This window comes from Mobula hypostoma, chromosome 5 (assembly GCF_963921235.1).
Source record: "Mobula hypostoma chromosome 5, sMobHyp1.1, whole genome shotgun sequence".
NCBI lineage: Eukaryota > Metazoa > Chordata > Chondrichthyes > Myliobatiformes > Myliobatidae > Mobula > Mobula hypostoma.
The window spans coordinates 135,103,598-135,117,442 of NC_086101.1; the positions used below are offsets into that span (position 1 = coordinate 135,103,598).

A 13,845-nucleotide genomic window follows, 5' to 3' on the forward strand; every position below is an offset into this window, starting at 1 on the left:
TATCATGTACTGATCAGCACCAAACAGTGTCTTGTAAAAAATATTCAGCCCCCAACTCTTTGCTAAATATATACATAAACATAAATGAGTACTACAACCAGGGATTTTGATTAATTTAACTGATCGTTTTTATTTGTGAATCACATGCTCCCTTTTTCTCAACAGAGCTCAAAAACTAAAAATAGTAAAGCATGAGAAACTAAAAATTCAAAAACTGAAACATCAGCAGTTGAAAAGTACTCATCCCCCTTTGCTCAGTACTTAGTTGAACCACCTCTCGCAGTTATTACAGCCAGTACTCTTTTTGGGTAAGTCTGTATTAGCTCTGCAAGACATGATAGAGCAAAATTTGCCCATTCATCCTTGCAAAATTGCTCAAGCTGTGCCTGGTTAGTTGGGGAGCAGGGGTGGACATCTTGAGGTCTCGCCAGAGATGTTTTATCAGGTTAAGGACAGGACTCTGACCGGGCCACTCAACGGCATCAATTTCCTTCATTGGAAGCCATTCCATGGTTCCTCTGGCAGTGTGTTTTGGCTTGTTGTCTAGCTAAAAGCTGAACTTTCTCCCCAGTTTAAGCTACAGGCAGAGGCTAGCAGGTTTTTACCCAAGATCTTTCTGTAATTTGCAGCATTCATCTTCCCATTAATCCTGACCAGATTTCCAGTTCCTGCTGCTGAAAAGCATTCGATGGCATGATGCTAGTTCCATCATACTTTACAACAGGATGGTGTTACCTGGCTGATGCACAGTATTAGATTTACGCCACATGCACCACTTAGTGTTGAGGCTAAAAACTTCCACTTTAGTCTCATCTGACCACAAGACCTTCTTCCACATCCTTACTGCATCTTCCAAGTGATGCTTTGCAAAGTCTTTATGGGAAAGAATATTCTTTTTAATTCGCCAGGGCTTCTACCTCGCCATTTTTAAATACTCATTTTGTGCAAGGCATTAGAGATTGTGGAGCCAAGAACTTCATCTCCAGTTGCAGCCACTGACTTCTGCAGCTCACTCAGAGTGACTGTTGGCATCACAGTAGATTCTCTTACAAGTGTTATTCTTCTCCAGCAATTAGGTTTAGAGGAGTGGCCTGACATAGGCAGTGTGGCTGTGCTTTCATGTTTTTCCCCACTTTTTCACAATGGACTGCACTGAGCTCTGAGGTATGTTCAGTGCCTTTGGGATGGTCCTGTACCCTTCTCCAGATTTGCGCTTCTCCATTATGATTTCCATGACTTGTCTTGAATAATCTTTTGTCTTCATTTTGGTTTGGTCTGGTGAAAATCTACAATACTATTGGACCTTACAGACAGAGGGGCTATGTATTCTTATGAATTGATTGAAAGCAGGAAATCTTTCAGTTTCCTACATCAACAAATTAGATGAGTTGGTAAGTTAATATACAGCTGAGGAAAGTGAACATAGTATTACAAAGGGGATGAATAGTTTTTCAGACACACAATTTTGGTTTCTAATTTGTGTAAATTGTTGATGGATTTTGGAATTTTTCTTATGATTTGACATGAAACACAATGTTTTGTAGATAAGCTCAAGAAATCCTACTTCAATATATTTTAAATTTAGAAAATGAGACAGTAAAATGTGAAAATAGTTGTGGGGGCTGAATACTTTTTCAAGGCACTGTATCCTGCAGGCTCTATGCTAGAAGGACACAATGGGTACTTTGAGATAATTTCCCACAGAAACTATGGAAGTTATTTGGCAAAATACCTCATCAACATAAGAACATAAAAACACCAAGATCTTACTTGGTTGGAGGTGAGAGGAGCTCTTATTGTGAGATCAGTCCTGTGTAGTCAGAGCCTCACTCATGAAGCATGCTGCTGCCCTCAGGATGGCTGGGTAGCAAATGAGACAATTATTCACTACTTTGTGGACTGTATATTTGCCAAAAAGGTCCGTGTACAAAGGACTCACTGGTCCACAGGCTATTCCCAGAGACACATTCCAAGATGATGATCAGCTTGTGCCGAAAAATCATCGAGTCAGACACACATTTGGTTTGGCCAAACCGGTTGGTCTTCCAGTGTAAGAAGATATCCATATGCAAAAACTGCTGACAGGCACATTCCAGAGCACAGAAGTACATACTGAGGGATGCAATGAATCTAGGTGCAGCCTCTACAAATACTCAGTGGGGAACATCCATTATAGGGTCTTGCTGCCACTGGATATTGAGCATCTGGGTCCTGTGCAGCATCAATGCATTGTTTAACATGAACTGATCAGATGATATACTGAGTATTGAGAAAGTCCATGCCTATTTTACTTCCAATATATATTGCAAGTAAAGAATATTCCTTTGCATAAAAAAGCCACTTTCTACAGAATTATGTAATTCCTGCATGGTAATTTACCACCTCAGAGACATAATTGGCCACGAGGAGATGTTGATAAGTAAATTAAAAATGCCTTCCCTTTGTATTTGCTTGAAAGCAGACATTATAGTTTTTAAATCTCTTTCACCAGTTTAGATTTAATTATCAGTGAAGTCACAAAGGAAAAGCAACATCCAATGTGCACACAGCAAGTTTAAGCAAACAGAAATGTGATAAAGCCAGATCATATGTTTCAGAGATGCTGACACACAGTGGAAGCAAACATCAGCCAGGTTACCACTGTTGCTCTTCGTGAAAAAGCATCATGGGATCTATTAAAGTTTCCTAGGAGATCACTTCAAGGTTCTCAGTTTAATATCTCACCTGTAAAACAGGACCACAGAGTGAATACTGTGCTGTCAAAAGAGATAATGTAGCCCAGTCTCCAGTGGAAATCAAGAGTCCCACATCACAAGCTAAAAGGAAGAAAGGAGTTCCTCCTCATGTCCAGGAAACTCCCAGTCCCCCATCTGATATTACTATTCAGACATGTGATTGCTGTCATATCACAAACATCTTTGCTCACAATTTGTATTTTAATATTGACATTGTATTTTGGGTGATAAAAAAGTCAGAATTCTTTTGAAAATCCTGAAGGTGAGAAATGAACTGCATTAATTTCTTTCTTCCTTTCCTATATAAATGGAGATTTAAAACTTTAAAACAAGGTATCTTTGGTTACCTGACAAAGTCAATTTTTTGTAGAATCAAGCCAGTGTTTGTTTGCTTTAGGGAAGAGAAGTGAATATTTCCTCGGCTTCACAAAACCATCTCTTTCAAGATGTGTCAAGCACCCATCACCTCCATCTTTAGAGAAACCTTTGGTTATGGCAAATAACACAATTTTTTAAAAGGAATAGAATAACACAGTAGCATAGATTAGGACTTAAAACATTTAGAATAAATGAATCATTTTCAGTTTCAGCAGTTTTGTCCATTAGGTACAAATAGGATAATTTCATGGCCCTCAGTTATTTGCAATCTAAATCAATGACCTAGATAAGGGAACATAGTCCAATTTATTCAAATAATTTGACAATAAAAAGCTTGGTGAGAAAGTAAGCATTAAGAGAATATAAAAGATGCTGTCAATGAATTAATGCGAGTATGTTTAGTGGTTTATTCTGACAAGTTATCACTTTAGACAGGAAAAGTAGGAAAAAATAAGTATCTTAGAAATGTCAAAGATTGAGAAATGTTGGTCCTCATAAGGGAATCCAAAAGTCCGTTTACATGCATCACACAAAAAGCAAAGAATGGAGAAGGTATGTGGTATGTTAGACTTTACTACAAAAGAGCTAGAGTACAAAAATAATTTTACTATAATAAAAAAGGGCTTTGATGAGAAAACATTAGTGCTATGTGCAGATGTGATCCCTTTATCTCAGATAGATATGGCTGGCTTAAAGGGAATGGAAAGATATTGCAGCACTATAGCAGGAAAGCAGCATCCATCATGAAGAACCTCACCATCCAGGCCATGCTCTCTTCCCACTGCTGCCACCAGAATGGGGGTACAGGAGCCTCATCACCAGGGTCAAGAAGTTATTACCTCTCAGTCATCAGACTCTTGAACCAGATGGGATAACTTCACTCACCCTAACACTGACCTGATTCCACAACATATGGAATCATTTTAAGGACTCATCTGCAACACATAAAATAAAAATTCATTGCTTATTTATTTATTATCATTTTATATTTGCATAAGTTTGTCTTTTACACATTGGCTGTTTGTCCACGTTTGTTTGTGTTTTCATTGATTCAACTGTGTTACTTTGTATTTACTGTGAATGGCTGCAAGAAAATGAATCCCAATTTCCCAAAGACGCGGCCTAGAAGACGAGCGTGCCTTTGGGATTCCGAGGTTTCGCTGCCCTGTGAAGTTTTTTGGTTGCCAAAAGAATGAGAAAACTTAGGGAAATGCAAGGAAGGTGGTATCAAGTGAGGAAGTCATGCATGGTCTGACTGAATCAAAGCCAGCATCCTAGCCTGTAAAACTGGTATAGGGATGACATTCAGGCAGGGCTAAATATGCAATGCAACACAATAGCCATAAAAATCTTGGGAAAAATCTATGGAAAGCATTCTGGTGTTTTTCCTTTCAGATCAAACATAACTAAAGAATTGCAGAGGCATCAGCAGAAAATTGAGTGACAATTACACTCTTTCCCACACCAAAAACTACCCCTACCATGAAGACTTAGTTACTCATATCATTGGATAGACCAGAGCTGAGCAGTGCACCTCTTAAGCTTTTGACTCTTTGCAGAGGATTTGAGTACTGCTCTCTTGCAGCAGTAAGTAAAAACACTGCAGTAACAGAGTAAGGAGTGTTGCCCTACTACTGCATTTTCTGCATCTGACTGTAGTTATTCCAAATGCTCCTATTCTGTCAGGAGACCAAAGCAGCAGAACGTTTTGTCAAGATCCTGCAACAGCTGTTTTACAACAGGAGCCACCTTGTTTGAACAAGTCTCAACAAAAGTTCAAACTCCACATCGAAGCCAAAAACGTTCTTTCTGTTCTCATGGGTGAATCAGGTTAGGGAAAACAGTGCTAAAAAGCCTACCACAGAAAACCCTCTACATTGAAAGCAGCTAGTGATTTTGGATTCAGCAACAAGAGCAGAATCTTGAAAAAAAATGATACTAGTAAGCACTGAATTTGAAAACAATTGGATAAAATAAACTCGAAGCAAGTTTTTTTTTGTACAGGAATCACAATGGGGAAAATGATTTGCTAAAACCAAGTGGATACATTTCTCCCATGCTTTTCTTACATTTATTTCTCTTTGTTTATTGCAAGCAAAATCTAGAGTTAACTTTGACTTGAATGTTGCTACCTACAATTTCATGGATAAGATGCAGGATTTTGCTTTGAAGTTAGCATATCCTAGCAAATATCCTGAGAATTATACATTAATAGACAGAAGATGAGTATTTAGTATAAAGCTTCGAGGTGATGCCTTATCTAAATGTCATAACTCAATAAAGATAGTGAAATTTCAACTCAAGTAATCAACTGTCTTTATGGTGGAAGTTTCTATGTGTATGGTGGAATTCGTAGCCAATGCATACACTACGTTCTTTCTGAAGTGCTTGAGCACCCGAAGTTTATCAAAATGGAGAAATACAGACAAAATATTTCACAGTCATTGAGTTAGAGATGGTAAGCCAAATTTAGTTTTAATAATGACATTACATTAATACATACTTTTAGACATCTTTTAACAAGGTATAATGTTCCAATAAACTTTTCTCCCTGATCATCTAGACACTGCCATATCTTGAAAACATAGATCATGTAAAGAAGAGACAAAGAACATCCTCAAAGGGCTATGGAGCAATAGGATATTTCTAATTGAATGGCGGTCAAAGGAAACGGCAGCAAGTTTGCTTCTATGGGAACTCATGCAAGTACAATTACGAAGAAGGCATGACGGTAACTGTACTGCCACAGAAGATTTGACATGTCATCTACAACTTTGATAACTATAGATACACAGTGGGGAGTATCCTGACAGGTTGCATCATGGCCTGGTATGGAAACACCAATGCCCAAGAATGAAAAAGCCTATAAAAGTAGTGGATACAGCGTAGTCTATCACAGGAGAAGGCCTCCCCCCATTGAGCACATCGGCAAGGAGCGCTGCACCCATCGTCAAGGACACCCACCATTTATATTCTCTGCCATCAGGAAGGAAGTACAGGAACCTGAGGCCCCACACTGTCAGGTTCAGAAACAGTTATTAAACACACTGTCAGGTTTCTGACCAGCATGGATAACTTCACTCACCTCAACACTGAACTGATTCTACAACCTATGGACTCTACACGTCATGTTCTCAGTATTATTTAATTATTAACTTTTTTTTGTATTTGCACAGATTGTCTTCTTTTGCACCTTGTTCGTCAGTTTTTGTTTGTGTGTAGATTTACATTGATTCTATTGTATTTTTTGTTCTACTGTGAATGCCTGCAAGAAAATGAATCTCAGGATAGTATATGGTGACATATACATACTTAGATGATAAATTTACTTTGAGCTTGAACTTTGAAGTCAGAAATGCCTTACCAGCAGACTTCAACACAAAAATCAAGACTGACATTCTCACTCAGAAAACGTTACACTGTTGAAAGTTTGTCTTTTGTAAGCAACTATAAACCGAGACATGATCCAGTTCAACAGGTGCACACCAACATCATTTACGATACCATGGGGTTGTTCTTTCTGGTGTCCTCAAAATGACAACATTAAAACCTGACAATCCATTTACAAACACGTTTCCTTTCACTTCAACAACACTTCACCAACTGGAAGTGTGAAAAGTAGAACGAAAATGCAATTAACTCAACTTCCCATTCTCACAACATGCCTGTCCATGGCCTCCTCAAAGCTGAGTATGGACACATAATAGAGAAACAGCATCTCATATTCTGCCTTGGTAGTCTCCAACCTGACAGTATGAACATCGATTTCTCTAACTTCCAGTAACCACTCCTCTCTTTTCATTTTGTCTTTCCCCACCAGTTCCCATCACTGCATTTCCTTCCCCTCTCCACCCCCACACATTCCTCCCATTGGTTCAATGGTTCAATTTACTATCAGAGAATGTATACAGCATACAACCTGAAATTCTTACTCTTTGCAGAAAACCTCGAAGAATGAATGACAGAAAATTGTTAGAACCCCAAAGTCCCCCTACCCCACTCCCACACACAAGCAATAGCAAAGCATCAACCCTCCCTCCACTAAACATCCATTTCTCACTTCCTTTTATTTAATGTTCCACTGTCCTCCCCCATCAAATTCTGTTTTCTTTACCCTTTGTTTCTACTGCCTATCAATTTCTTACACCATTTCTACTCTCCCCCTCCCTCGCCTGCCTATCACCCCCCTCACCTGGCTCTACTTATCACCTGCGAGCTCTTGCTCAGCCCCTACCAAACCATTTTATACAAGCTGTCTCGCTTTCTTTCCAGTTTTAATGAAGAGTGTCCTGAAGCATCAACTATCCATTTCCTTCCGTGTGTACTGTCTGCTCCAGCTTCTTTGTACAAAAATGAAAGAGGTTGTTTCTTTCTCAGGGTAAAAAAAGGTTTTGCTTCTGAGTAGTACCACCTAATGAGGAGAAAACTTGAGGGAAAAACACAAATATTCTCTGTTTGCAGTAAATTATGAAAAGAACGAAATAGATTCAGATATGTCAGTTTTGAAATTTAAAAAATAATCAGAGTATCAATTGTGCAATTCTCAAAAAGGAATTATCAGCTTTCTTGTTAACGCAAGACATATGGGATGCTGGACCATCTCAATAGAGACAGTGTAAAAACAAAGTAGTGTTGCGAAATCTATGTAAATTATTGATTCAGCAGCAATTAAAATGCCATGTCTAGTTTAGAATGCACTACTTCTTCCATTCATTAGATAGATGAGCCACTACAGAACGTAAACAACATCCACATAGAGACATCACAGCTGACAAACAGAGTTCTGTCACCCTATTTATGAATAGAATCAATGTGTTGAAGCCTAATGCGAAAGAAACTGCGCTGCTCTGCTCATCAGGAGTAAGCAAAGATAGAATATGTTTAATTCAACCATAACAGAAATCAGTAGATCAGTATGATTCAACAGGGAGCACAGTTTTAAAGGAGTGTAACTACAACCAGACTGATCTGAAATGTAATTGAGTTTAGATGCAAACTGAGCAAATTAAAAAAGAAAATATGAATATCAATATTCTATCTTATGCAGCAGCACGGAAGGATTGGCATATGACTAACAGGTGTCTATCCACCCAAGGCCATCAAAAGAGTGTGGTGGGGGGAGAAATATGATCATTTTCTCTTCTTACAAAGAAAGACATAACTTACAATAAACTTATTTTAATGTTGTTTCAAATTAAAAATCAATTAGAATCAAAACTGACTATGATATTTAAAACATCCATTTCTCCATCAGTTCAAGGTCTTACCCCTCCCTCTAACATTGTGCAGCTCTATAACCTTTCAAAGACTTCCACATTCTTCAGAAATTGGAATTATGTATCACCTGATTTTCATCATTTTATCATTGGTAACACGCCTCCTAATGTCAACACCCAAAGCTCGGAATTCCTTTTGTGACCTAATCAATCTCTCCCTCCTCCAAACTGATTCATACAATTCATACTGGGTTTTTTTTGAGCTTTTATTTGTCTGAACATATGTATCATAATATTTTATTGTCAAATTTTGCTCAAATGAAGTGACTTGTCATATTCATTACAGTAAAAGTACCATCTAAAAAGCAGCTCATTGCAAACTTAACCATAACAGACACACGTGATATTTTCTTTAAAAAACTAATAAAATTTTTGACTTTCTAAAAGTATATCCTGGTGTCCAGTGCAAGCACTTAATGATCAGAGTGTAATCTATACAGTACATACGTTAGGTAGGTACCCCTGCTGTTGATATTCATCATGAGGTCCACTTTCTTCATTGGTGTCTCAAGTGTACCAGTCAGATTTATGGCACTGGCGTTATTTATCAAAATATCTATGCCTGTGGAGAAAAAGGTCAGTTAATAATCTTTTATGTAATAGCTCCAGCCTTTTCAATCCAAACATTTTGCCCACCACTTCAGGGAAGCAGAGATTTGGAATATACCTGAAAGTTCTTGTTTAAGTCATTGCTTTACATTGGCACTGATCCTCTGACAGAAGTCCAGTCCAGGAGAGCATGACGTGATCCTTAACTGAGTGTCAGGAATGCAAAAAAATCAATTGGATTGAGGAATTGCTTTAGAGGACATAAAAGAGCACATGAGGTCTCTCAGTGAGGTGTATACTGTTAGTATTTTGCTCAGCATTTGCCATCAACACAATCAGAAAATTTAATTATTTGTACTCTTATTCAACAGAGGTGACCCCACATTAAGGAGAGGATATCAGGGGAAAAAAATGGGATTTGAGGATCAGGGTTAATGGGAGAAAGGTGCATAGGAGGAGTTCAGACAGATAAATGATTAAAGTGGTGTGACTTAGTAGTAGTGGGGTAAAGGCCACAGAATCAATTTAAGGGGCTGGCCATGGCCATCCATTGCATCTCTCCACAATGTAGCATGTCAGAGACAATGCCTCATAGATGAATAAAGTGGCAGCGTTGTATTTTGATTCATCTTTACCGTGCTCTCTGTTAGGACTGGAGAGAGCATGGTAAAGGAGGGCCTGAAGACCCAATCAATGTGGTGACATCACATCCAAATCCTATTGAGCTCATTTTATTAAGTGACCAGAAATAAAAATTGATAAAGTTTGTCATTTCTTCTAAATTTTATTTATTTGTCTCCACATAAATTCCATAAGGAATTTCATTCCATTTCTCTAATTTCTGGATAATGATTTGTGAGTTCTGCAAGGGCAAATTTGGGACATTCCTTAGGATATGGTAGTCTGGAAATAGACTTATGTTTGCTCACTTATCAACTTGGTTGGCCTCAGGAACGACGCTAGCAAAATCAGATCATTTTTCATCAACTTCAAAAACGAACAAAGGGATGAAGAAAGGCCTGTGATGCTGCAGCACCATTCATAACCTCAGGACATCCCAAAGTAACTTACAACCAATGAAGTCATTTTTGAAGTGCAGTCACTGATAGTGAGCAAAAATGACACTCAGCAAGCTCCCAGAAACTTAGGAAGGAATAGTGCCCAAAGTTCTTACAAATCTATTTCAGATGATAGAACCAGGCCTGGATTTACTATAAGACACAAGACACAGGTGCAGAACTAGGCTGAGTGACTTGAAAGATGACACCTCCTGCAATACATCACTCTTAGGACTACAATTCAGAGCACCAATGTAGATTTCTGGGTTCAGCTATCTAGAGTGGGATTTAAACCCACAATCTGAATGAAAATCATTAAGGCATGCCTCACAGTGAGGCATATTTGTCATAAATGTCCCAGAAGGAATTCATGACAATAAAATTGAGGCAAAGAACATCTGGTACCTTTGGAGGGCTATCAAGTAGATCACCTAAAGTTCCGAGTCATGTGAGAAGATGTAGAGTATTTTGCTATCACTTGCCCACCAAAATCACTGATTGACCAGATCCAATGATGCAATCTCAGTCTTTGTTATGAGGAAATTGTTGTCATTCTTGCCAGTCCAAAAACATTGCTAGACAATGTTAGTAAACCCAAAGGAAATTGAATGCAAATTGTGATTAGAAGGAAGCATCGACAAACCTCACTCAAGTGGAGACAAAGCTGCTGATAATCAGAAACTGAGAAATAAAAGGGACAAAATAGATAGTCATAGAATGTGCAGAGAGCACACAGTTGATGAATGGATGAATCAGCATCAGGCATATGTCATGAAATTTGTTGCTTGCAGTAGCAGTACATTTAAATAAATAACAATAATGAAGCTAAATATTATAATATACACATACACACACAATACTGTACAAAAGCCTTTAGGCACATATACCTATACAGCACTGATGACTAAGACTTTTGCACAGTACTGTACTTGTTAACGTGGAGCAGACAGCCAGTTTGTAAGTCTGGTTGGAGCAAAGAATGTTAGGAATGGTGAGGGTGGAGTAACTTGGGAGGGGTGTGAGCCAGCTGGCTGAGGAGTATCGGGGCGGGGATGGCACCCAGAGACACCAGACAAGGTCATTTAATTCCAAACAACTGGTTTATTGATCATTACAAAATGCCAGTCTGATGCTTCCCGTTCCCTCCCCTCTCTCTTCTCCCTTTTCTCAACCATGATTTCCCTCTCCCTTCCCACTTCCACTCTCAGTCCACAATTGAGACCCATATCAGAATCAGGTTTATTATCACCGGCATGTATCATGAAATTTGTTTATTTTTGAAGCAGCGGTACAGTGCAATGCATGAAATCACTACAGTCCCGATCTTGCAAAAGTCTAAGGCACCCTAGCTAAAGAGTGCCTTGAAAAACTATTTAGCCCTCAACCCATTGTTCATATAAATGAGTTTTACAACCAGGGATTTTGAGCAATTTAACTGACAATTTTTATTTATGAATCACATGCTCCCTTTTCACAGTAGCGCCCACAAAACAGGGGATAATTGTAAAGCATGAAGAACTAAAAAAACAAAAACTGAAATGACAGCGGTTCAGAAGAATTCACCTCCCTTTGCTTTGTACTTAGTTGAACCACCTCTCACAGCAATTAAAGCCAGTAGTCTTTTTGGATAAGCCTTTTTTAGCTTTGCACAATGTTTTGGAGCAAGATTTGCCCATTTCTCCTTGCAAAATTGCTCAAGCTCTAACAGGTTAGTTGGGGAGCAGTGAACAGCAATATTGAGGTTTTGCTAGAGATGTCTGATCAGGTTAAGGTCAGGACCCTGCTAGGCCATTCGAGGGCATCAATTTTCTTCATTTGCAGCCACTCCATGGTTGATCTGCCAATGTGCTGTGAGTCACTATCCTGCCGAAAGACGAACTTCCTCCCCTGATTAAACTTTTTGGCAGAGGCTAGCAAGTTTTTAATCCAGGATCTCTCTGTATTTTAGCAGCATTCATCTTCACACCAATCCTGACCAGATTTCCAGTCGCTGCTGCTGAAAAATATCCTCAAACCATGATGCCAACTCTACCATACTTTGCAGTAGGGATGGAGTTACCTGGTTGATGCACAATATTAGATTTACATTAATTGTACCGCTTAGTGTTGAGGCCAAAAATTTCCACTTTAGTCTCATCTGACCACAAGACATTCTTCCACATCTTTGCAGTTCTTCTACCTGATGCTTTGCAAAGTCTTTACGAACAAAGATATGGGTTTTTTTAAAAACCAGAGCTTCTTCCTTGCCACTCTTCCAGAAGTACCCTTTTTGTGCAAGGCCTTGTGCAAGCATGGAACCATGAAATTACTCTCCAATTGCAGCCACCGACCGCTGCAGCTTACTCAGAGTGACTGCTGGCATCACAGTAGCTTCTCTTAAACGTGCCATTCTACTCCAGTGACTAAGTTTAGAAGGGCAGCCTGATCTAGACAGTGTGGCTGTGGTTTCATGTTTATTCCCCACTTTTTCATGATGGACTGCACGAGCACTGAGGTATGTTCAGTGCGTTTGAGATGGTCTTGAACCATTCCCCAGATCTTTGCTTCTCTAATATCATTTCCCTGACTTGTCTTCAATGCTTTTTTGTGTCAATTTGGTTTGCTCTGTTGAAAAACTACCATACTGTTAGACCGTACAGAGAGAGGGGGTATTAATTCTTATGAATTAATTGAAAACAGGTGATCCTCCAATTTTCTACACCAACAAATATTGATATTACACATTAACAAATAAGGTAATATATTGCTACTGAATAAAGTTAGTGTAGTAATTACAAAGGGGATGAATACTTTATCAGCCTCACAATTTTGGTTTTTAATTTTTAGTAAAATGATCACAGGTTTTGAAATTTTCCTTTTGATTTTAAGACCATAAGACCATTCTTTTGAATTGACCTGATTCACAATGTTTTGTAGATTAGCTCAAAAAGATATATTAAAAATAGCGAGGTAGTGTTGATGGGTTCATCGTCCCTTCAGAAATCTGATGGCAGAGGGGAAGAAGGTGTCTCTGAAACATTCACCAAGCCTCTTTTGTCTCCTATACCTCCTCCATCATGGTAGTAATGAAAAGAGGGCATGTCCTAGATGATGGGGTCCTTAATGATGGATGCCTCCTTTTTAAGGCATCGTCCTTTTGAAGACGTTGATGCTGGAGAGGGTAGTAACCATGATGGAGCAGGTTGAGTTTCCAACTTCCTGTTTCTGATCCTGTGCATGTCCCCTCCATACCAGATGGTGATACAACCAGTTAGAATGCCCTCCAAGGTATGTCTGTAGAAATTTGCAAGTCTTTAATGAAAGTCCTATTGAAATATAGCAGCTGTTGTTCCTTCTTTGTAACTGCATCAATAAGCTGACTGCAGGATAGATCGTCAGACGTGTTGACACCCAGGAACTTGAAACTGCTTACCCTTTCCACTTCTGTCCCTCGATGAGGACTGGTGTGTGTATCTTTGACTTCGCCTTCCTGACAATCAACTTGCTGATCTTACTGACGTTGACTGCAAGGTTGTTGTTACGACACCATTCAACTAGCCGATCTATGTCGCTCCTGTACGCTTCCCCGTTACCATCTGAAATTCCGCCAGAGACAGTTGTGTCATTGGCAAATTTATAGATGGCATTTGAGCTGGGCCTAGCCACACAGTTGTGGGTGTGCAGAGTAGAGAAGTAAAGAAGGCAAGGATCTATTTGTAGAGGGAGGTGCAGAGGCCCCAGGCACGTGATAAAGGTCGAGAAATGAACATCCCAGATTGTACCTTGATTCAGTCAGTAGTTTCAAAAAGATTTCTCACTAATAGCATCACACAAATGTACACCTTATTGTCTTCCAAGCTTGCATACTGA

General features: G+C 39.0%; 1 protein-coding gene across 1 annotated transcript in view; it reads right to left on the minus strand.

Annotated features, from left to right (window-relative positions):
• The window catches only part of hsdl2 (hydroxysteroid dehydrogenase like 2), a 164,622-nt gene that overhangs the window by 101,536 nt on the left and 49,241 nt on the right, over positions 1-13,845 (minus strand). Inside the window, exon 4 of the mRNA XM_063048957.1 lies at positions 8,837-8,951. Within this exon, the coding sequence (XP_062905027.1) occupies positions 8,837-8,951 (115 nt within the window). The remainder of the gene's footprint in view (positions 1-8,836; positions 8,952-13,845) is intronic.